Genomic DNA, 21,461 nt, shown 5'->3' with positions numbered 1-21,461 from the left:
GATAAAAGAATGACAATAGTATACAGTTGCAATGGTAGTAACATACATGTAGACCTGGTGTAATCATTCAAACTGAAATTTACCTTGGGCTGCAGAACTAAGCCCTGTGGTCATACACATAAGAAGAAGGGACCTTCACCTTGAAGAGCAACACAACGGTGTTACGACTAAATGAGAAGAGTCAAACAGCTGTAGTAATAAATGTAAACGGCTTCTACACCAGGGCTCAAAAGAGTAAGAATCTTTCTTAGGAATCATTGTCTCCTGTTAAGTTTTGGCTGTGTTCACATCAGCATGACACTGACCTGGAGAGAATGGTATTGGACAAAATACACTAAATACATTTTTTAGTCCATAGAGTTGAAGAAAGCAATAGACAGAACCAGGACTGCAATGAATGAGGGAAGGTTTTGTTTCAAATGAAGTTGTAACTTGTTCACGTTACCTGTGAATCTGGAGTTTAATAGCATCATATGTTGCTTCCCTTCTTATTACAATGTGCGGAAATCCACATTCAGAATACCAGTTCTGTGGCAGCTGCATCAATACTTACAACGATAGGCAGATATCGGTTGTAATACAAAAATTATAGCTAGCTCAGATTGGTTGTTGAGAACAGTCATTATCTATGAGCCAACAAATTTAGCTGAGTCTTAACTTCATTAGCAATGTCTAAATGCATTAGCCATATGCTCTTCAGCATATGGGTAAATATGTACCAATTTATTTTCATTAGGGTTTTCTTACAAGTGCTGCTAACCCAAGCTCCACTAGAAATGTTTACAGAATGACACGTCTCTTCAAATGAAAAGCTGGCCTTTTGTACAGCAAGTCGTCCTGAAAGGATGGCAAACAAGGTACTTCCCCTCACCCTTTCCCAAAGCAGGGAGATGCAGCTGCTGTATGGATCTAATCCAGTACAGAGAGTTGATCTCAGTTTTTTGCAAAGCTTTATATTAAAATGAATAATAGAGGGCTTTGGAGACCCACCTGTTCAAACATGTGCCATCAAATTCCTGGTATTTGTTTGCTACCTACAGTGCACTTGCATGGCATTACCTCCTCATGCTTTTAGCTGAATAAACCAGGCTCAGGACCCACTTGGTTCTGCCCCCTTCACACCTCGAGCAGGAAGCAGAGCTGAAATGTATCTTTCCCTAAGAGGATCTGAGTGTGAAATTGAATCTTAGTCAAGGTCCTTAGTTCGCTGGAGAGGGTACCAGAGAGAGTGTATTGAGTTTGTAAAACAGGCCCCAAGACAGAACTGGACAGAGCTGTGCAAACCTAGGTAGCTGTGTACAGGATGCAGATGTGAAGCAGCTGCTGCAAGCTCAGGTTCCCCTTGTTTTGAGAGAAATAGATGAAACAGTGTTATTTTTGCCTTTTTTTTTCTGGAAAAGCGTGCAATTTGATATGAAAGTATTGGTTGTGTAGATGCGCTGAAGTGTAGGAAAGGTCTGATCTTGTCTGAGGGATGCAAAACTCAAAAGTAATCCTAATTCTGCTGTCGTCAGAGGCCTCTATACATGCTTAAATATAGGCAATAATGGAAAAGCAGAATCAAGCAGAATTAGCCTCAAACGAGGTTTATTTGAGAGCCAACCATAAAATTAAAAAAAAAAAAAAAGAAGAAGAAATTCAACAGGAAGTCTGAATAAACCTGTTTGCTGCTTTGAAAACATCTCAAATTGCAGTTATTTTTTTCCTTCTCATGTCACCATGTGACATAGTGAAATGACTGATCTTGTCTTGGGTTACCCTTGTACTTCCTTCTTGTTTCTCCTTTTCTTTTTTTCTTTTTTTTCCCTTTTTTTTTTTTACTATTACTCTTTTTCTGCATCTATTCTGAAACTTAAATAGTCCATCAGTTTTAGAGCATTTGTAATAAAAGAGGGAAATGTGAAAAAGTGAAATATTTTAACTTTGAATAGTTACACTGTCAGTTTTAAATATTCAGGTGGAAAAAACAAGCCACTCATTGAACACTGGTTGTCTTATTTCACCTTATGACAAGAAGAATGAAAACTACCAAAAAGAAAATAATCATAAATGATGATTTGATCTTTTGTGCATTGTATCTGATTTGCCTTTTTCAATTCTGGGAGTAGACTGAGAGGAAACAGCAGGTTATAAGTCCAGGATAGGACATGACACCTTTTGACTTGACAGGGTAGTCTAGGAAATAAAGGTTCAAAAGATATGAACAAATTAGTGAATGATTTTTGTCAGGGATACAACTTACAAAGAGATGAACATGTCTACTTTGATCAGGAAGTTTGCTAGAACATGTAGTGTTGTAAAAAGCATGTGGCAAGGCAGCCAATGGGTAACATTTGAGTTATCCTTGCTTGTGTTGCAGATTTGAGGATGTTTGTGGCTAGGAACACCTTGTAGCCAAGGTGTGTTGGAAAAGCTTCTTTATCACCCAGAAGGAAATTGGAATGCTTTGGGGAAAAGGCTGCAATGGGTGACCTTATACCGAGGTCTCTATTTTAATAAAAAGTCCCACATAGTTAACGATTGATAGAATTAGGGACTGTACAAGTATCTTGTAGTTGTATTTGTGTTTATATTTTTCACTGTTTTTCCCCAATGCCCCAGGGAGTCATCTGAGAGACCTCATAAATGTGAGATTTCATTTTCTAATGCTATTTCATTTCCTGGATGGAGGACCTGCCATAAGAAGACCAGACCTCAAATTATAATAGCCCTATAAATAACTCCCTAAGGCAAAAGGAAAAAGCCTTTGAAAGACAACCGCAAATACAAACGTGGAGGTGTTTGGGTTCTTGCAGAGCCAGACTAAACAGCTCTAATTAGGACATCATTTATTTAGTGTAAAGTTTTTTTTGGGTTTCCCTGTTGTTTATCTCTTCACTCTATTTACTTAAAGTTCCACATCACTGATGTCTTCAGGGGTCTTTTGCTTCAGTTTAGTTTTCTGTAGTGCTTGTTGCCTTGTGGCCTGTCTTTAGAGCCTACTTGAAAATGGAGTTTGCAGGTAAAACTGCAGGTAAAACAATTGAGCAAAGTGACTGGAACAAATACAGTCATGAATCAAGAATAGTCTGAAAATGCACCATTTTTCTTTCTGGAGGCAATCGTGTTATTTCAGGAGACCCAAGCTGTATACCTTGTTTCCACTCGAAATCTGTATAGAATTGGCACATTAACTAGAGTAAAAATGTTTCTGAGGAATTGGCCTGTTCCACCCAAACCGCTGAGCAGCTCTGGTCTCCTTGCACGTGATGCTGTTACGGAGCGGGCAAAGGGAGCGCTGAGTCTGCAGGTGGGAGGGCTGGCTGTGCGTCTGCCTGCCATCTCGGATCCACCTTTCCTCGTAGCGATGAGCGGAGTCCTCCAGGTGACGTTGTATTTAGGGATCACGACGGAAAGCTTGCAAGAGCCTTTTGCATCCTGGCATGACCCACGCAAGGGCTGATGATTTTGGTCTTCTCCATTGCCCCTAAACCTGTTGTACACACAGCCTCGCCTTCCTGTCTTTCCTTTGTAGGACCCCAGCGCTTTCCTGTGGCAGCCTAGGTCAATGCAGTAGCAAAGGAAAGCCATGGGCAAAGCCAAGCTCCAGAAGTGGTCCTGTTGCGTGGAGGCAGGATCCCCTTGTGGCTGGGCCCTGCTCAGCTACCTGTGAGCTTTTAATCTCTGGCAGCAAGTTCAGTGTCTCTGTTGCAGGGGTAGTACTGAGCTTTCTCATGGGCACTTTGAGACTTGATTCATTTAAAAAAAAATGGATGGGACAAAGAACTGTAATCTTTGACTAGAGAATGATACACAGCAATTGCAGAGTATATTTAAGCAAAGCATGATGATGAGCCTCAACCTGTGCAGTAGGACACTGATTACTATTGTCTTAGTCCTCTAACAGTAAAATGAAGAGAGTCTCACCGATACTAGATTCTTCTCGCTATGAGTAAGAGTGAAGAAAGCAGACCTGTAGCCAATTTACCAGAGGTGCTGTCTGTCTGTTATTGAGACAAATTGCTTAGGTATGTAATTACATCATTTTTGTTCCCAAAATTGGTATCCCCTGACTGACCACAGCTAAATGAGTTTTTATTTCTGTGGAGTTTCCGGTTGTTGCATGGTAATGCGTTGTGGTGGACAACATGTAGTCAGCCATTTGAAACAAATGAAGTTTTTCTTTATATTGGAAACAATGTGCATTAAGCAATACTCTGCTGTGCTGATGAACTAGCAGATGGTGTCCTTTAAAGCTATGCATGTGACAGTGGCCTCTTTGAATGAGTGTCATACCACCTTGTCTAACCTCCATCCGGCAGAAATACCCTTTATAAAAGTAAACAAGGTGGAAAGGCAAGCAACCATACTCATGTGCTTATCTTACACGCTGCAGTGCTGGCACATACAGTGATTCAGAGCCATTTTGATGATAAAAGTGGCATCACGTAGCAGTCTGATGGGAGAGAATGACCTGTGCCATTCAGAGCAAGGAGCACAAAGGTGTCTTATAAAACATCCCTGTCTCTGGGTTAGTTGCAGTGTAGCAGTCTTACAGGGGGTGGAATGTGAAATGCGAATTCCTAATTCTATTGCTTATCCTCTGGGCCTGAAGGGCCAGATGTGTTGCGTAGGCAACATTTAATCTCTGAATCATCATTCTTGATCCCCTCCAGTCAGCCCAGAATTACACTACTGGGCTCCAGCCCACTTCAAGTAGACAGATAAGACCACCCAATGTGGTGGCTGTAGAGAAAGGAGGAGGAGGAGGAATTATTACTATTAATAATCTCATATTTTATTCAAGGTGATGTACACAGTATGGCCAAAATGCTTGTATGCTGATGCCTAACTCAAGGCAGCTAAAAACACACTTTGGCCCTTAGAAGTGTAACACTGTGATTCTCACAGAGGTCTAATAGGGCTTTGTGACTTTCGAATGATGCTATAACCCTTTTTCTCTTGCTTAGATACAGTCTAGCATGCCATGCTTGTAAAACTTCAATCTGAGTACAAACTGGGCAGACAAAACACAGTCAGCTCTGGGGTTGGGAGGGAATGCAATTAACCACAATATAGCTATAGAGGAGGGGAGAAAAGTCTGAAAATCCTCCTTTGGAAAATTATGGCAAATATGTTTAAAAAGGCCTTGAGACCTTGCATGATGAAGGGCCACGCTATTCCTAGGACAGGTAATAGGCTGAAGCAAAGCTGTCAAAATAAAAGCCTTTTAATACACTGTATTATCGCCTGAAAAGATCTGACTGAGACTCATGTTCTTGTAGACTAACTAGCAGGTAAAACCAGTGAAGTCCTCCTTGCTGGCTGCAGAGGCACTCCTGGAAGTGGAGAAAGAAAGGATGTGTTCTTCTAGCTTTATGGACAAGGAAACTAAGGGCTATGGCTGTAACAGTTGTGCTTCCCAGCCCCTCGATACGGTCTATGCTGGATGGGGCACAGCTAGTAGTCGACTTGTCCAAGCTTGAACAAACCAAGGCTGCGGCAAGGCAGAGAGCTGCCTTCCCATCCAGTGGCCTCTGGCCCAGTGCCTCGATCACTGCCTTCCTCTAGTTGCTGCAGGAAAAGTTTTTATTACATGGAGGAGAATAATGCCTCAGAACATCCCCACTGGAATAAATAAGCATTGTAAGTTGAGAGTTCATAGAGTCAGTAAGGTTGGAAGGGACCTCTGGAGATCATCTAGTCCAACCTCCCTGCTCAGCAGGGTCACCTAGAGCATGTTAGACAGGGTTGCGTCCAGGTGGGCCTTGAATATCTCCCGAGAAGGAGACTCCACAACCTCTCTGGGCAACCTGTGCCAGTGCTCTGTCACTCTCACAGGGAAGAAATTCCCCCTCGTGGTCAGGCGGAACTTCCTGTGCTTCAATTTCTGCCAATTGCCTCTTGTCCTGTCACACGGGACAACTGAAAAGAGTTTGTCCCCATCCCCTTGACACCCTCCCTTCAGGTACTTGTACACACTGATAAGATCCCCCCTCAGTCTTCTCTTCCCCAGGCTGAAGAGGCCCAGCTCTCACAGCTGTTCCTCACAGGGCAGGTGCTCCAGCCCTCTGACCATCCTCGTAGCCCCACGCTGAACTCTTTCCAGTAGCTCCATGTCTCTCTTGTCCTGGGGAGCCCAGAACTGGACACAGTACTTGAGATGAGGCCTCCCCAGGGCTGAGTAGAGCTGCAGGATCACCCTCCTCGACCTGCTGGCAACACTCTTCCTAATGCACCCCAGGAGACCACTGTCTTTCTTGGCCACAAGGGCACATTGCTGGCTCATGGTCAACTTGTCATCCACCAGCACTCCCAGGTCCTTCTCTGCAGAGCTGCTCTCCAGCAGGTCAGCCCCCAGCTTGTACTGGTGCCTAGGGTTATTTTTCCCTAGGTGCAGGACCCTGCACTTGCTCTTGTTGAACCTCATGAGGTTCCTCTCTGCCCAGCTCTCCAGCCTGTTCAGGTCTCTCTGAATGGCAGCACAGCCCTCAGGTGAGTCAGTTACTCCTCCCAGCTTGGTATCATCAGCAAACTTGCTGAGGAGGCACTCTGTCCCCTCATCCAGGTCACTGATGAATAAGTTGAACAGTACTGGCCCCAGTACTAAGCCCTGGGGGATGCCACTAGCCACAGGCCTCCAACTAGACTCCACGCCACTGATGACAACCCTCTGAGCTCTGCCTTTCAGACAGTTCTCAATCCACCTCACTGTCCACTCATCTAACCCACACTTCCTGAGATTGCCTAGGAGGATGTTATGGGAGACAGTATCAAAAGCCTTGCTGAAGTCAAGGTACACAATGTCCACTGCTCTCCCCTCATCTACCCATCCAGTCATTCCATCCTAGAAGGCTATCGCATTGGTTAAGCGGGATTTCCCCTTGGTGAATCCATGCTGGCTACTCCTGATCACCTTCTCCTCCTCCATATCTCTGGAGATGACATTTAGAATGAACTGTTCCATCACCTTTCCAGGGATGGAGGTGAGGCTGACCAGCCTATAGTTGCCTGGGTCCTCCTTCTTGCCCTTCTTGAAGACTGGAGTGACATTGGCTTTCTTCCAGTCCTTAGGCACCTCTCCAGTTCTTGAGGAACTTTCAAAGATGATGGAGAGCGGCCTGGCAACAACATCCGTCAGCTCCCTCAGTGCCTGTGGGTGCATCCCATCCGGGCACATGGATTTGTGGATGTCTAGCCTGCCCAGAAGATCTCTAATCCTTTTCTCCTCAACCAAAGGAAAGTCTTTCCTTCTCTGGACTTTCTCTCTCATCTCCAGGCTCAGGGTTTCTTGAGAACTGCCCTTAGCAGTGAAGAGTGAAGCAAAGAAGGCATTCAGTAATTCTGCCTTCTCTGTATCCCTTGTCACCAGGGCCCCTGCCCCATTCAGTAGCAGGCCACCATTTGTGACAAGAAGTTATCATCGATGCATTGCAGGACCCTCCTGGACTGTCTGTGCCTTGCTGTGTGGTCCTTCCAGCAGATGCCCCCATGAGAACTAGGGCCTGTGATGGTGAGGCTACCTCCAGCTGTCTATAGAAGGCCTCATCGACTTTTTCTTCCTGGTCAGGTGGCCTGTAGTAGACACCCACAACGGTGTCTCCCATTCAAACACAACTTGCTTTTCTGCTTCTTCTGCAACTTCTGCAGTCAGCCTGGCTCTTCTTGTTTGGCTTAGGAGAAATGTGAGTAAGTGTTAAATTCATGTTTAGAAGATTGGCTCTTTTCACAGAAATTTGTTATCCTTTTGCTCGTTTTCAACAAAGAAAATTTGCTTTTGGAGCAGAGATTTTGACGTTGTGTCTTGATAGAGTAATAGGCATGAGATGGATTGCGATCTATTGCCTCGAGACTTTGCCAATCATAAACTAAAATCAGTTAATGCATTGAGTTAAATCTTGCTATATTGTGAAATGTGCTAGTAGTATTAAAAAAAATCAATCCAGAAAATATATTGATTATATTATCTCCATAGCAACAAACAATAATGGGATAATGTTAGTTTAATAATTGTGCTTTGTGAAAACCTTTCAGAATAATTACTGTATTGTGGTCTTTTCACAATGTGGAATGTAATAACGTTTCTTCCTTGACTGCAGTCACCATCAGCACTGCGTCAAGAGATGCTGTTTTTGTGTGCATGCATATGTATCCATGGGTAATTTTGCTCCGGGTGAAACAATTTAGCAGACTATTTTGGGATCCATTTTTAAATGGTCAAGACCACAAATTGGCAATTGTTTTCTGTGTGGTTTCTTTCCCCCCGTCTTCTCTGACAACACTACTGTGAAAAGAGGCCATTAATGTCCTTTCTTCTGCCTCTTTCTTTATGAGGCACAAAGATTTTGGTATGTAACAAAATTCAATGTCCAGCTAGCATGTTAAGGATTTAGGAGAGAGAGGAGATCTGCTCTAAAGAGTGCTTCAAAGCTGTTCATTTTAAATTAATCTAATTTACCATCCTGTAGAAATAACCTGTTCCACAGGAGCTGAGATAGCTGTGTGTATTTTGGAGGATCTGATTCCTTTTGGGATCCTATGTTGCCATATAATTAACGTGAGGTTGTGTGAATAAATATATAGATACTTGTATATATATATGTGTAGGTATAATATTTTTAGCTTGGAATTTTAGCGGGAGTCAGAGCTATGTATGGTTGTCATCTGAGTCTGTTTCTTCTAGATTAACCCCATAGCTTTGCTCTTGAACCAAAAGAGGTGTTCACCCAAGTCTGTGATGGAGAGGGCAAAGGTGGCTTTCAGACAATCCTTTTTGTGTGTAGTCTTTGGAGCAGTCAAAGAACCAGTCTAATACCTGAGGTTAAAGCAGCCCCCAAGCTGTGCTGTCTCTAACTGTGAAAGCCCTCAGGGCCTACTCGTGGATCAGGAACTCATTCACCTTCTGCTCATGACACTTTTCCTGACACTTTTTATGCAAAGCCTAGGTTTAGAGAGTAGCCAGCAAAGAGCTGGCTGCTTCCAAGTCTCATGGGTTAAATGCCCTAGTACCCCCAGCACAGTCCCTCTTTGTGGGGCATGAGTGGATGCCAGGTTCTCCTATGTTCACTCCTCCAGTCCTTTTTAGCTGCATTTCTTAACACCGCATTGTATTGTTTTAATTCTGTGCTGGCCAGAGTTTGTCATTCAGAGGACCTATACTTTGAATTTTTACAGTTTTTTCAGACAAAGCTTCCCTTTTCCTTGAGGGCTGCCAGGAGAAAGCCCCTACCTTGCAAATGCTGTATAACAATACAGGACCATCTTGGAGCCAGCAGTGTCCAAACTCTCAAGTTGGTAGGTGGTGGCACTTTGCTGCCATATGTCTGGAATGTAGTACAGTGCAAGCTCGTGGCAGTCCAAGTCTTGTTGATGATCTAGAAACAGAAATGAATGACTGTGAGCCAATTCAACCTCCAAACTCAACCTGTTCCCTCTATTCAGTTGTCACAGTTGAAACTGCGACTGTGCTTTTGCTTGGCACTTTCTATGCTCACTTTGGATGTTGGCCAGTGGCTCTGCTGATCCCCAGTGTGGTCCCTAATTCTCATTCCGCTGTAGCCTCCCTTTTGGTTTCCTTGTGCTACCTCAGCTCCTCCTCAGCGTGGTCCTCTCTCCAGTCTATGTTGGACTTGGTGTTGTGCGTTTCAGTCATTCTTCCTCTTGATCCCTTGTTTCGGAGAGGCCTGGCATGGCTTTCCCAGCATGTCTGTTCTGTGCTTGGATTGCACCAGCTGCCACCAGGGTGCCAGTCTTCAAACATTGTGTTTGGCTTCCAAACAGAACCTGAAGAGTAACTTACCTAGTGAAAACACAGAGATTTTGTTGGTGTGTGTGTGTAATATATATACATACATATATATGTATGTATGTATATATAAAAGATTTCTAAGCTTGATGAAGAGTCACCTGCATGGTGCAACTTGGCTATTGGGACTGCAGCTTGTCTTATTCCAAAAGAGCACCCTGTTCTGCAGGGGATCTTCTAGCACGTTTCTTTATGTAATGGTTTAGTCTAGGCCTGTTCTGTGTGGTGGATTGTGGGTCTGGGAGTGGGATGAAGTGCAGCAAGCATTTGTTAGTGCTGCTAGCATGAAGATGCTTTACCCCAGCAGGCAGCGTGCCCCATCATGCCCTGCTGAATGAGGGCCCACCTCATTGTTTTTGGATGTTGAGCTGATTTGTTTGCCCTTAGCCTTGTGGCTTTTCCAGAGGTGCTGCGTAATAACACGGAGCAAAAAGGCTAGACTTAAGCATGACAGACTCATATCTGTGCTACAGGTAGCAGCATGCTTGGCTCTGCATCAGAGGGCAGAGCAATCTATAGGGATTTTATTTATTTATTTATTTATTTCGTACTGTCATGCTTGAGAGCTTCCATTTATATGAGGTGGGAATTAGAGATAAGTGGAAATTGGGCCAAGTGGAGGTTGAGCTTGTCCAGCTATATTAAAATAAAGAACTAGTCGTGGCATCTTCCAGTAATGCATTAAGTGGCATGATTAATGTCTGCCACATGTAATAGTCTTGCCAGGTCTCTTTCCTTGATTGAGTACCCTATGTGCAGCACGGTGTTTTGATTTGGGGACTGTTCTGTGTCTTGGTGTGGTCAAGATAAAAGATCAGAATACGGGAGCCTAACATAGATGGAGTTTGTGACAGCCTCCAGTTCTTTCGAGTTTTTGTTTCATAGTTTCAGATTTGGTGGTCACGGACAATTAAGTGACATTGACTTTCTAACTGGTTTATAAACCATTATAGAGGCCACCAGCACTGCACAAGGGAAATGACTCTCAGGAGGTCAAGCAATGTTGCTTCTTAAAGCTGAGGTTTTCTTGAAACTCTCCTGTCTAAGTAACAACCTGCTTTAGTGCCAGTGAGTTTATAAGGTGATATGAGGTAGGCCTAAGTCTGCATGAGGAAAGGAAGCTTGAACACTATCGCTCTGATTTTATTGATGAAGCTGGAAGATTTGCATGTGGACATAAAGTTTTTCCACAGTGGTTATTTTGAAGTCCCTTTGCACTCTGTACTGCCAGAGAGGGATGGTTGCATAACAGAACTGTTTAGCATCTTTTATCCTGAAAAATAGCATTTTCATAACCTAAAGGAATCTGCTATTGATGGATCTGAGTAGGAGAAGGCACTCTTCAAAAAGCAAAACTCCTCTCTGAGGGAAAGGAGAGTCCCTGCCTCCTTTGGTTGGGAAAGGAATCATCTTTCATTTCCCCCAAATGCAAACTCAATGCAGCCTAAGACAGTACTGTGCTGCAAGTACTCTTGAAATGTTTGTTTTCCTTAGATTTAGCCATGATGTCTGTCTGTCTGTCTTACTGATGAGAAGTTTCCATTTATTTAGAATATGCAATTGCTGCTCTGCTTCCCTTAAGGGAGAGCAGTGAAGAAAGCTAATAAAATTCATTCACCATTAGTAAGATGCGCTGAATGCTTATGCTAATCCATTTGAGAGACATCGAGCTCACAGTGAAAATACACATTGCAGTGGTCTCCTATTGCACAATGAATTCCCTCCTATAGAGAGCACTGTAATTCACCATTTTCCTGTTGTAATTTGAAGATGTAGTAATATTAAGAAAGACAACAAAGACTGTTAGCGATCCAGTGGAATTTTAAACAAGAAGAGTTTGTATAGAAGAGAATTATGCTCAGTTTGGAAAGAAGATGACTTAGAAAGGATTTAGTGGAAATTGTACATAGAGTAAAAAAGAGCAGTCATTCCTTTCTCTCTCTCTCTCTCTCTCTCTTTTTTTTTTTTTTAAGTCCCTTGACTTATAATGAATACATGTTTATCACAAGATCAGAAACTGCAGTGAGTTTGTAAGATCCCATATGGAGGCTTTCATGAACGCGTTGTACAAATTGTATTTTTCTTTATACGTGTCTTCATAATAATGTTATCTGTTTTGATAAAAGTTCCTGGAAGCCTGAATAGGTGTCTTCTGTGACATTTACTGTTAACTAAAATAAGGGCCTAGCAAGTTTGTGTTATCTAGACAATAGTCCTAATAAAAACAGTAAGATTGCAATTATAGCTCTATAACAGATATAAACAAGGTCTAAGCTAATGGCAGAGAACTTCCAAGTAGAGAAAAAGAAATACTACTTTAGCCAGTGTAATCAGTTTGGAAGATTGATCACCCCAAGAATCAGGGAGTCAAATACAGCAGCTGGAATAATTTAGGGGTCTGGATAATTTTATGACTAATTACATTTGTTGCTATGCATGTTATGATGAGAATAATTGAATCTTAGGCTAGCAGTTGGTTGAGGAAGAAACCTCCCCCTATTTTAAGCATTTTAGAGTTAACTGGCTATGTGAGGTCTTTCTTCTTGCCTTTCTCTGAAACCTCAGGGATGTGGTATGATGGAAAGTTGAGAAATATGTCAGATTTGTTCATATTCCCATCTCATGTAGCATATATGTTTCTGTAGAGGAGGAGGAGTGGTTTTCTAATGTACCAGCAAAGAGGACTGAGAAACCTGCAACTTGTCTCTGGTTTTGCTGTTGACTTCTTGTGTGGCATTTGGCAAACTGCTTAATCTTGGGTACTTCCAATTCCCCACCTGTAACAAATAGGTACTTACTATCTCAGAGACACTGTGGAAATGATGCTTGTAAAGTAAAATGAGATTGAAAATAGAAAGACAAAAAGAAAGTGGGAATCTCAATGCAATATACCAAATTAATGGCTGAGGCTGTATGCACATGAAAAGTCAAGGTGAATCAACTAGAAGCATGAATGCAGATGTGCACATATGAAAGTATTAAATCAATCTCTCCAGAAAAAAAAGTGTCTTTCATTCTAGAAGTGCCTATATATCACCTTATGGAACAAAAGACTGGCCTGGATTATTGATCCTATGCTCTTCCCCCCAAGGTATCCGCATCTCAAAATTCTCTGAGGTTCTTGCTCCCAGAATTCTGACTAGGAGGCTGTTCTAAAACCTTACTACTTTGACAGTCTTCAGCCTTCATCTAATTTCTGGCAACATTTGTCTATGGCCAATTTATACACATTTGATCTTTTAGTAATGTAGGCCTTTATATCAAATAGGTATTTTCCCTCCCTGATGATTACTCCTAAGGCATTTATAGACAGAAAGCATATCTCCTCCCTTTGGTCTACTAAAGTGAACCTTTGGTTTGCAAAACGAATGCTCCTAATTACTGCTTGTAAGACAGGCCTCCTGTTCCCTGAGGATCACTGCAATCCTTCTCTTCACTTGTTCCATTTTTAATTCATTCTTTTTGAACACGCCTCATCAGATTTACATGCAGCATTCTGGAAAAAGTGTATCCCAGATACAGTACATTTGTAGTTTTCATCACATTTGTTGTTCAGTATTATTGTGTGGTTCATGCATTCATCTGAGTTTTTCCCTTCTCTGTCATTTTCAGCTCATTAACTCATCCCTTATTGCAGGAATTCTTCTAGTTAACGTAGTCCCTCTGAGGGCATGCTCTTTCCCTTTTAACTGAAGACTCTTATCCATTGCAGTTATTCAAGTTCTTAAGGTCCTCCTATTGTTCTGATATGACATCTCAATTTTTCTCCTTGTTTAGGACTCCTCCTAAGGAGTCCACTGAACATAAGAAAAAGCTTTTTCACTGAGAGAGTGGTAGAGCACTGGAACAGGTTGCTCAGAGAGGTTGTGGAGTCTCCTTCTCCAGGGATATTCAAAACCCGCCTGGACGCGATCCTGTCTAACATGCTCTAGGTGGCCCTGCTTGAGCAGGGGGGTTGGACTAGATGATCTCCAGAGGTCCCTTCTTCTGTGATTCTGTGAACATATTACACAAGATTGTATAATCTTGTATTATAGGATGCAATTGACCCATGATTGACCCTTGAGAAATCTGCAGGTTTCTCCTTTCATACCAATACTGTTCCTTTCAGTGCAGTCCATACTCATGACCCCTGCAACTTGTGTGATTGCCACCTCACGGTTTCTTCCTGATCTTCATCCTTTTGGGTGTGAGGACTCTTCAAGTGCCACCAGACTAAGTGCCTTGCTGATATCTCTGTAGATCTGTCCCAGTTCCTTTACCTAGAAAATATGTTATCTTTCCAAAGAAAGATACGCTGGGTGCATCACATTTCTCATTCTTTCTGTCTCTCTTTTCTTTGGATAGCTCTTCTAAAGAAGCAGTACTAAGGTTTTATTGGTGGACCAGTAGTGGTGCATGAGGGTATGTTAAATGACTGCAGCTGCTGCATGCGACCGTACCACTTACACCATAGACTGTGCTGTTGGTTACAACTTGGATTTTAAAACACATGGTGGAGTTTGTGAGAAAATGTGAGGGTTGTGTGGGCTCTATGCACTGAGAAATCTTGCAGGCTATTGAGGTCAGGCGCACAATTTGGTATTTGTTTGCTTGGCTTCCCCTGCCTCCCACTGTCTCTTAAGTTACCAACCTATTAGGATCAGCTATTAACCTGGTTAATGGGGAGAGACAGCAAATACCAGAAAGGGTGATGTGCTTTTCTTAATTCCCTCTTGGAAACTTGACTGTTTTAAACTGTAAATGTCTTGAGCAAAGGCTGAAAAGGGTCCAAAACATGTCTTGTTTTTGTAATATAGACACTCCTAGGTAGACTGGAATGAGATGAAGCCATTTTCTTGTAATGGCTTTACTGAGAAATGGGATTGCACCTTTGGGGATGAAAAGGTGGTGCGCTGCCCAAGCTGCACCGGGGGCTTTGCATTGGCTGTGTGCAGGGTTTTGGGGAGAGTCTGGATGACTGAATTATATTATGTTGTGTGATCCTTTGGGTGATGTGACTTGATTTCCAAAGCCTCTGGCGTCTCGGACTGGAGAAGGTAACAGGAGGAGTGAGAGGAGGGAGATGAAGGTGTGGATTGAGGACAGAGAGTAGGTAGACAGGCAGAGCTTGTGCAAGGGGGAAGATAGCCATCCTTCGGTGAAGGACTTTAGCAGTTTCTCAGAACTAGGAAATGACACCTCCTTGCTTAAGACAGCAAGGGCTGACATAGCAAATAGAAGGGAACCTTCCTCTTTGGTTTTCTTAAAGATCTGTAAAGGTGAAAGAAAATGTTTATAATTTGTTTGGTATTTAGTTCAGGTAACTTTTGTGATTGTATAATGAGAACACATTGTCCACATTTTCATATGCAGATTCAATTAGCACTCGGTTAATTAGCCTTTACTGATGAGGATTAACTTAATTACATAACACTAACCTCTCTTAATAACTATAAAGGGTAGGAAGGCTGCTTTTAATAAATTTGGAAGGTCTATATGTGTTTTTTAAAGTCTGAAATGGTGCGCACACAAATTAAACTAAATTGCACACAGAGGACAGCTATTAGGGATAACGATGGAAGGAAACAAACTACGTACATGGCTTGGAATCAGGCTGGTTAGTAGTTCATGCTGTTCCTTCTCTTATTTGCTGGCATCCTAGTGTTTTTGTTAGGATTATTACTGGTGATAATGTACTGTCTAAGGGAGGGGTCAGCCCTTCGAAGTGGGCTGCAGACTGATACAAGTTTGCTTTAATTAAATGTTAGCTTGTATTTCAAAAAAATGATATATATCCATCGATTTGGATGCTAGGTTATTAGTGGTTGGGTTTCTCCAAGTGATCTAAGGAAGAAAGACACTTGAAGCCTACTGAATGCTAAAAATCTTGTATATTCAGTGGTTAGGGAGATTTGGATCCCATCCTGTCAGTATGGTGCTTTCAAGAAAGGGGTAACAAAAGAAGGCTTCTTCCCTTGGTTATTCTTGCATGTGTAATATTTCCTAATTGCAGTGGATTTTGAGGGGCATGTCATGCAAGTCCTCACACAGCTCGTTAGTCTTTGTAGCATCCAGTATGCTACCAAGTGCAGGGGCAACCCTTGCTGTGCTCTGGAAGTAATATTTTTTTGAAGTCCAAGTTCTGAGCTACATCTGCTGGATCCTGTCTACATGGTCCCCTTGAAGCCATTTTATCTAGTGGTTCTTAAGGACCATAGCTAGCTTCATAAGCCTCATGATTTATTTTCTGGCTGCAGGAAGCTGAAATGTTGCAAAGCGTCCATGAAGTTTGGGTCACATTAAGCTTTCACTTTTAGATATGGTCCCCAATTGCAGTCCATGAGATCAGCAGGCATGTGGCACCTAACGAGAATAGGTCTGATAATGCCTAACGTAGACATCCCCAGAACTGGAACGCACACTACTACTGGCTGTTTCTGAAAACTTTGGCTTAGTGCCTACAGCCATTTTCAGCAAGTAGGAATGATGACACTGCTGCAGATTTTTGAGACTGTGAAGAACTAGCAAGGTGAACGCATAGCAAAGATGAAATTGCTGAAGGATCCATCTTGGAACAGCAGAACCTATTGAAAAAAGAAACGGGGCTGCTCAAACCTTCCTGAGGCCCTTTGATTTATGTGCTGCACGGGCTAAAATCTCAATGTTCAGTATCTCAGGATAGTCAGCAGCGGCCAGATTTTGATCCAGCTGATGTAGCCCCACATCCCGTTTCATAGGGCAGGGCTCGCACCTGTACCCCTGAGAGCAGGATATGGCCCTGCAAGTGGTTTTGCACACAAATACTGGTGATATATGCATAAAGGAAGGGGAGAATGCAAATTCCCTGTAGGGAGGCAACCGCCAGCCATGTAAACAAAGAAGCCTTCTGGGTGTGCAGCAGTCAGCCCACTTGAGCTGCTGTTTCCATGGTGTACCAGATGCTGTAAAATATGCTTTCTTCAGGGAGCGAATCCTTGCATACTCCTGCATTATCTTGTGTGATAATGGGCTGTCATCAGGCTGGTACCTCGCTGTCGGGGCCAAACGCAGCGCTCCCCCCTGCCCCAGCCCTTTTTGAAGTTGTTGTTTATGGCGATTCGTGTGCTGCAGGTTTCCAGACAAAGAAAAGGGCTAAGTGATTTTTTTTTCTAACTTGGAACGGTATTACTGACCATGTTTTTTTACGCTTCTCTGTTAGGAGCGATTGTTTAATGTGCTGCAGTTCTTCCTGACGTGCTCTGTGTCAGCTCGTAATATCTTGCATCGTTTTGCTTTTCAGCTTCCTTCTTTTTTCATTAAAGGGGGAAAAAAATTAATTCTGTTTCCATTTTTCACTGTTACCTCCTTCCTCACACGCATTACGTCATTGCAGAGCCTGATTTATGGCTGTGTAAACCACTAGGTACATGTCTAAGAGGCACAGTTTCTGAGTTTGCCGCCTCATCTTTTTGTTCCCCTGCTATGTGGTCTTGGGGAGTTAAGGAGCGGTTTCTCTCTCTGTTTTCATGAAAAAGTTGCTGGTGGTGAGCAAGTTCTTAGTTGTCCTGTGTGTATTACTTAAAATTGCAATTATAAAACCAGACAAACCTGCAATAACGTACCTTGGACCAGCTTGACCTCAGCTAATGTGAAGCTACCAATGGCACTTATGAGGCTTCCTGTGCTTCAAACATGCCTCACTGCAGGAGGAGGAGGATGTTTTTAAGGTACCTCTTTGCTGGGAGTCGTGTTCATGGATGAAGGTGCAGTAATGGCAAGGCTACCCGGGTGCAGCATGTCCCCCTTACTGTGTGTTTGAGATAGCTGTAAGGAAGGCCAATGGTTTGGTAACTATCTAGGAGAGATGCAAGCTTCTTTATACAAATATATGTATAAGCATGAAAGTCTTTCAGGTACTTGGGATAGCATTGTTGATTTTGGTGTGCAACTGAAAATGATAATTGTGGGCAAGAGAAACATAAAAAATATCAAACTTTAATCAACTGTAGTAACTCCTTCTTCCTCACTCTTTTCTTTTCCCCTCCAGCTTTCTCCTCCCTCTCTCCTTCCATCCCTCCATCCCTCCCTTCTCATCTCAGCACTGGCTCCTGGTCGCTTCGCCAGCCTCGCCGCACTAAGCAGGAGACGGGATACACGCGCGCTCCTTCTGCCTTGCCCGTGCTTCAGCCACTGCAGCCCCTCGGCACTCCGCACACGCCGGTTCCCAGTGTGCCGCGGGTGGCCCGGTGCCACCTGCTCCCCGGTACTTGCCGTGCCGTTGCAGTGCGAGGGGGCTGGGGTGGCTGTGGGTCCCTGGGGCGGACAGCGGAGGCAGAACCGCACTGTACTGTGTGTGTGCAAGCGAGCGGGATGTGAGAAAGTGTCCTGGGGCCTGGAGATCAAGTGCTTTCTTTACTCTCAAGGATGCTTTCTCACCGTTTCCCCCAGATGCTTTCAAAGTCCTTCCCTCCCCCCATCCTGGAGGTGTGTACTTCCTGCTTTCGGGGGGAGAGGGGACCCAATGTGTGTAGTTAATTTTAAGCTGGTGTAATCGTTTAGGAGACCTGGAGGTGGAAAATCAGTTATTGGTTAACAAGTCTGATTTGAAATGCGTTCTGCCTGACCCCGCTACTGCAGTGAGCCAGGAGAAGGGCTTTCAAGAAGCTGGCTTTCTGGAAGGCTTTTTTACTGAATCATTTAGAGCATCAGCTTCTTGTAAATGTTAATATCCTGCTGGCTTGCTGGAATGCAGCTGGGGGGTACAGCAAGTGCAATATGTATGTGCGTGCTTGCAATCCCAAGCAAATTTAACGGATGGTGTTTTGGCTGCGGTTTGGGGTATCCGCTTTGAATGTTTGGGCTAGGAGGAAGGAGGGCTCGGGTGCAGACCCGGTGCTGCCTTGTCTCAAAGTCCCCTCTGTCCCCCGTGACTGCTAACGCTCCAGTACGGGAGCGTTTGACAGCCCGGTGGTGCTCAGGGCTTGACTCTGCCTGGTGACACCGAGCGCTGCCCTGCGTCGCTCTGGTGCCTAAAAGCGACTGTAAATCTTTAAACCGCGTTTATGCAGATTGGAGCTGCTCTAACAGGCAAGGTGGCCTGAGACCGCCTGGCGCAACCGTAAGCGACTGCTGGAAGGACAGAGCTGGAGGAAGGTTTGGCCCAGGCTCTTCCCTTGTGTCGGCTGGGGAAAGCCAGCAGGCAGCCTTTATAAAGCTGAAGTGATGCAGCTCCCACTAGCGCGGAAGTTTTGCTGTAGCAAAAAGCAGGTTGGCATGGGCAGGTACACATCCTCTCCCCTCCCTCGGAGGCTGCGGGTAGAAACCTTTCCGAGTTAGCTGTGTGCATTTGTGATAGAGCAAGGTGTTTCTCACCGGTGCTCTGTCCACTTCGGTTCTTCACATGTTAGCAGACAAGGTTTTTTTTCTTACTTAGTAGTAAGATATTTTTCAGATGGGAATCTATATATTTATGGTAATCATCTAATCCATCGCCTTTTTAATTTTATCCTTTTCCTGGTGTGTTTTTTCTATGCCATCCGGTGCTTTATTGTTTTATCCCATATGGAAAACCTAAAGGTCCTGCCTTCACTTGATGACACGTTGTCCTGTAAATCAAAGAAATACAGGTCTGTGATTTTAAAAAAAGAAAAACCAACCCCTCCTGCCCTGCGATGTATTAAGAATAAAAAACAACCAAAGGGCTTTATAAGAGGAGAGTTGTAAGTCATGGCGAGTGTCTTACTAACTTAAGTGATAAATTAGACTACTATTGATTACTAGATTTTCTTTTGTTTGGTGGGGAAAATGCTCCCAAAGCGCGCACACATTATACTGTACCTTGTTCATTTATGTCTGTGCTTTGTTTATGATATTTCATGTTGTTCTAGCTAATATTCTACAGTATGTCATAAAAAATAAGAAAGTTTCAATGTGAGACTGAAGTATTTTACTTTGTTGGTGAATTTTCTCTGAAGAATGAAGATAGATCACAATACAGGCTTTCTTGAATTAATACAAATGCAGATTAACGCAGTCAAATGTGTTATTTTTCCATAGACAAGTTCAAACACAACATAATATGGTGCTCAAATATTGCAGATTTTTTGATACGAATCTTTTTCATGTTCTCTTTTGGGGATACATTTTACACACCTTTCAGAATAAGCGATTTGAATTCATTTAGGACACTGACAATTTAGTATAGTGGCAGATTTATTTATATAAATGGCCACCAATTTTCATCAGTTATGAGAATGAAGCAGTGAAAATTCTAGAAGTTTGTTAAAATAAATCTGCTTACTATTTTGCAGAATACCTCATGCCAGACTCTAACTTTGGAGGATTTTTTTAAATAATATAATCAAAACAAAAAAACCAAGCTCTTGTTCTTCAGTGAATTTCTCTTCTGTAGTAAGTCATATAAGTAATTCTATTATTAATTTCTCTGTCTTTTCCATTGCTACATATATGAGACAAAAAATTGAGTCAAGCCCCCAAATCATGAAATTAGTCAAAAATACAATGGAAGGATAACATATTTTGTAGTGAAATGCATGAAAGGAGGGAGATTTTGTTTTCCAAGACTGAGGAAAATTTTTCATGGTTTTCCGGGTCCTTTGGTTTTTGATTCCTTCCCCTCAGTCATAATTTCTAAACTATTTTAGCAGATTGAGAAGGGGAGTAAGGTGAAATTTTGAGTTAATGGCCCCCCAAGGTGAGTTTCAAAACTGGGGTAAGTAGTAGCAATGCTGTATTGATAGGGTTTATGTCAAATACTGTTCTAAAACACTGATGTTTTTCTTTCCTTTTACCCAGGGCTTTTGGGAAAGCCACTCAAAGCTCATAAAGGAGTATGGACCGGTTTGTGGGTAAGTTTAGCAGTGCCACCAGCTTTCTGCTTTTGTGGCTGTTGCTGTTTGCTTTGTTTTGGGTTTATTTGAGAGAGAGGAGAGAAAACGCCAAGATGATGTCAAGCAAAATGCAGACTGCAGTATTTCAGGGATTAGAGATGGAAGTGGTCTGGTTACATGCAGAAAATAGCCTTGGCTTATGCTTTTGGTGTTGAGCTTCGTCTTTCTTTTTAATATTAAATTAAGCACCTTGAGTTTATCCTTTTTCACCACTACACAAAGCTGCCATCCTTCAAAATTCTCCTTTCATTTGCATACTGCTTATCCTTCTGGTGAATGCTGGAAATCATAATTTAATGTCTTAAAATAATTTATGAAATAGTATGAATTTTGTGCAGCTCTCACCATCTATATTTATGTGGAAATCCTAAACTTAAAATATAATGAACAGATTAGAAGGCATTCCTCTCTGTATAGCTCAGCTGTGCTATCTTAACAGTTTATTAGAAGTAAAGAGAGTTTAAGTGAGATATTCTTTCATACCAGCACTTTCACATTTCTGTGAAAGTCATTTCTATTCTGAGAACTACCTTACAGATGTCATTAAACGGAAATGAGGTTATTTCATGGTAACTTCTGTTGCTGTGGTCAGCTGTTGTTTCTAGTGTACTTATTATTTTAATATATAAGCGTTGAGCAGTGTCCACAAAGTACAGACAATGTCAAAAGGCTTTCTTCTGTGTTCTCCAGAGGTTTTAATACAAGTCAGAATGCATATATGAGTGTGTGTGCACGCATATTCATAAATGATACAAATATGCTTTGGATGCTCTTCCAGCAAGAAAAGCTCTATCGCGAAGAAGTCC

General features: G+C 42.7%; 1 protein-coding gene across 1 annotated transcript in view; it reads left to right on the top strand.

The window, feature by feature from the left end:
• The window catches only part of TBXAS1 (thromboxane A synthase 1), a 229,124-nt gene that overhangs the window by 57,969 nt on the left and 149,694 nt on the right, over positions 1-21,461 (top strand). The window contains exon 3 of the mRNA XM_062589583.1: positions 20,561-20,613. Within this exon, the coding sequence (XP_062445567.1) occupies positions 20,561-20,613 (53 nt within the window). The remainder of the gene's footprint in view (positions 1-20,560; positions 20,614-21,461) is intronic.

The sequence above is a fragment of the Rhea pennata genome, chromosome 1, assembly GCF_028389875.1.
Source record: "Rhea pennata isolate bPtePen1 chromosome 1, bPtePen1.pri, whole genome shotgun sequence".
In the NCBI taxonomy this organism is placed as follows: domain Eukaryota; kingdom Metazoa; phylum Chordata; class Aves; order Rheiformes; family Rheidae; genus Rhea; species Rhea pennata.
This window is presented reverse-complemented; position numbering and strand designations above follow the sequence as displayed.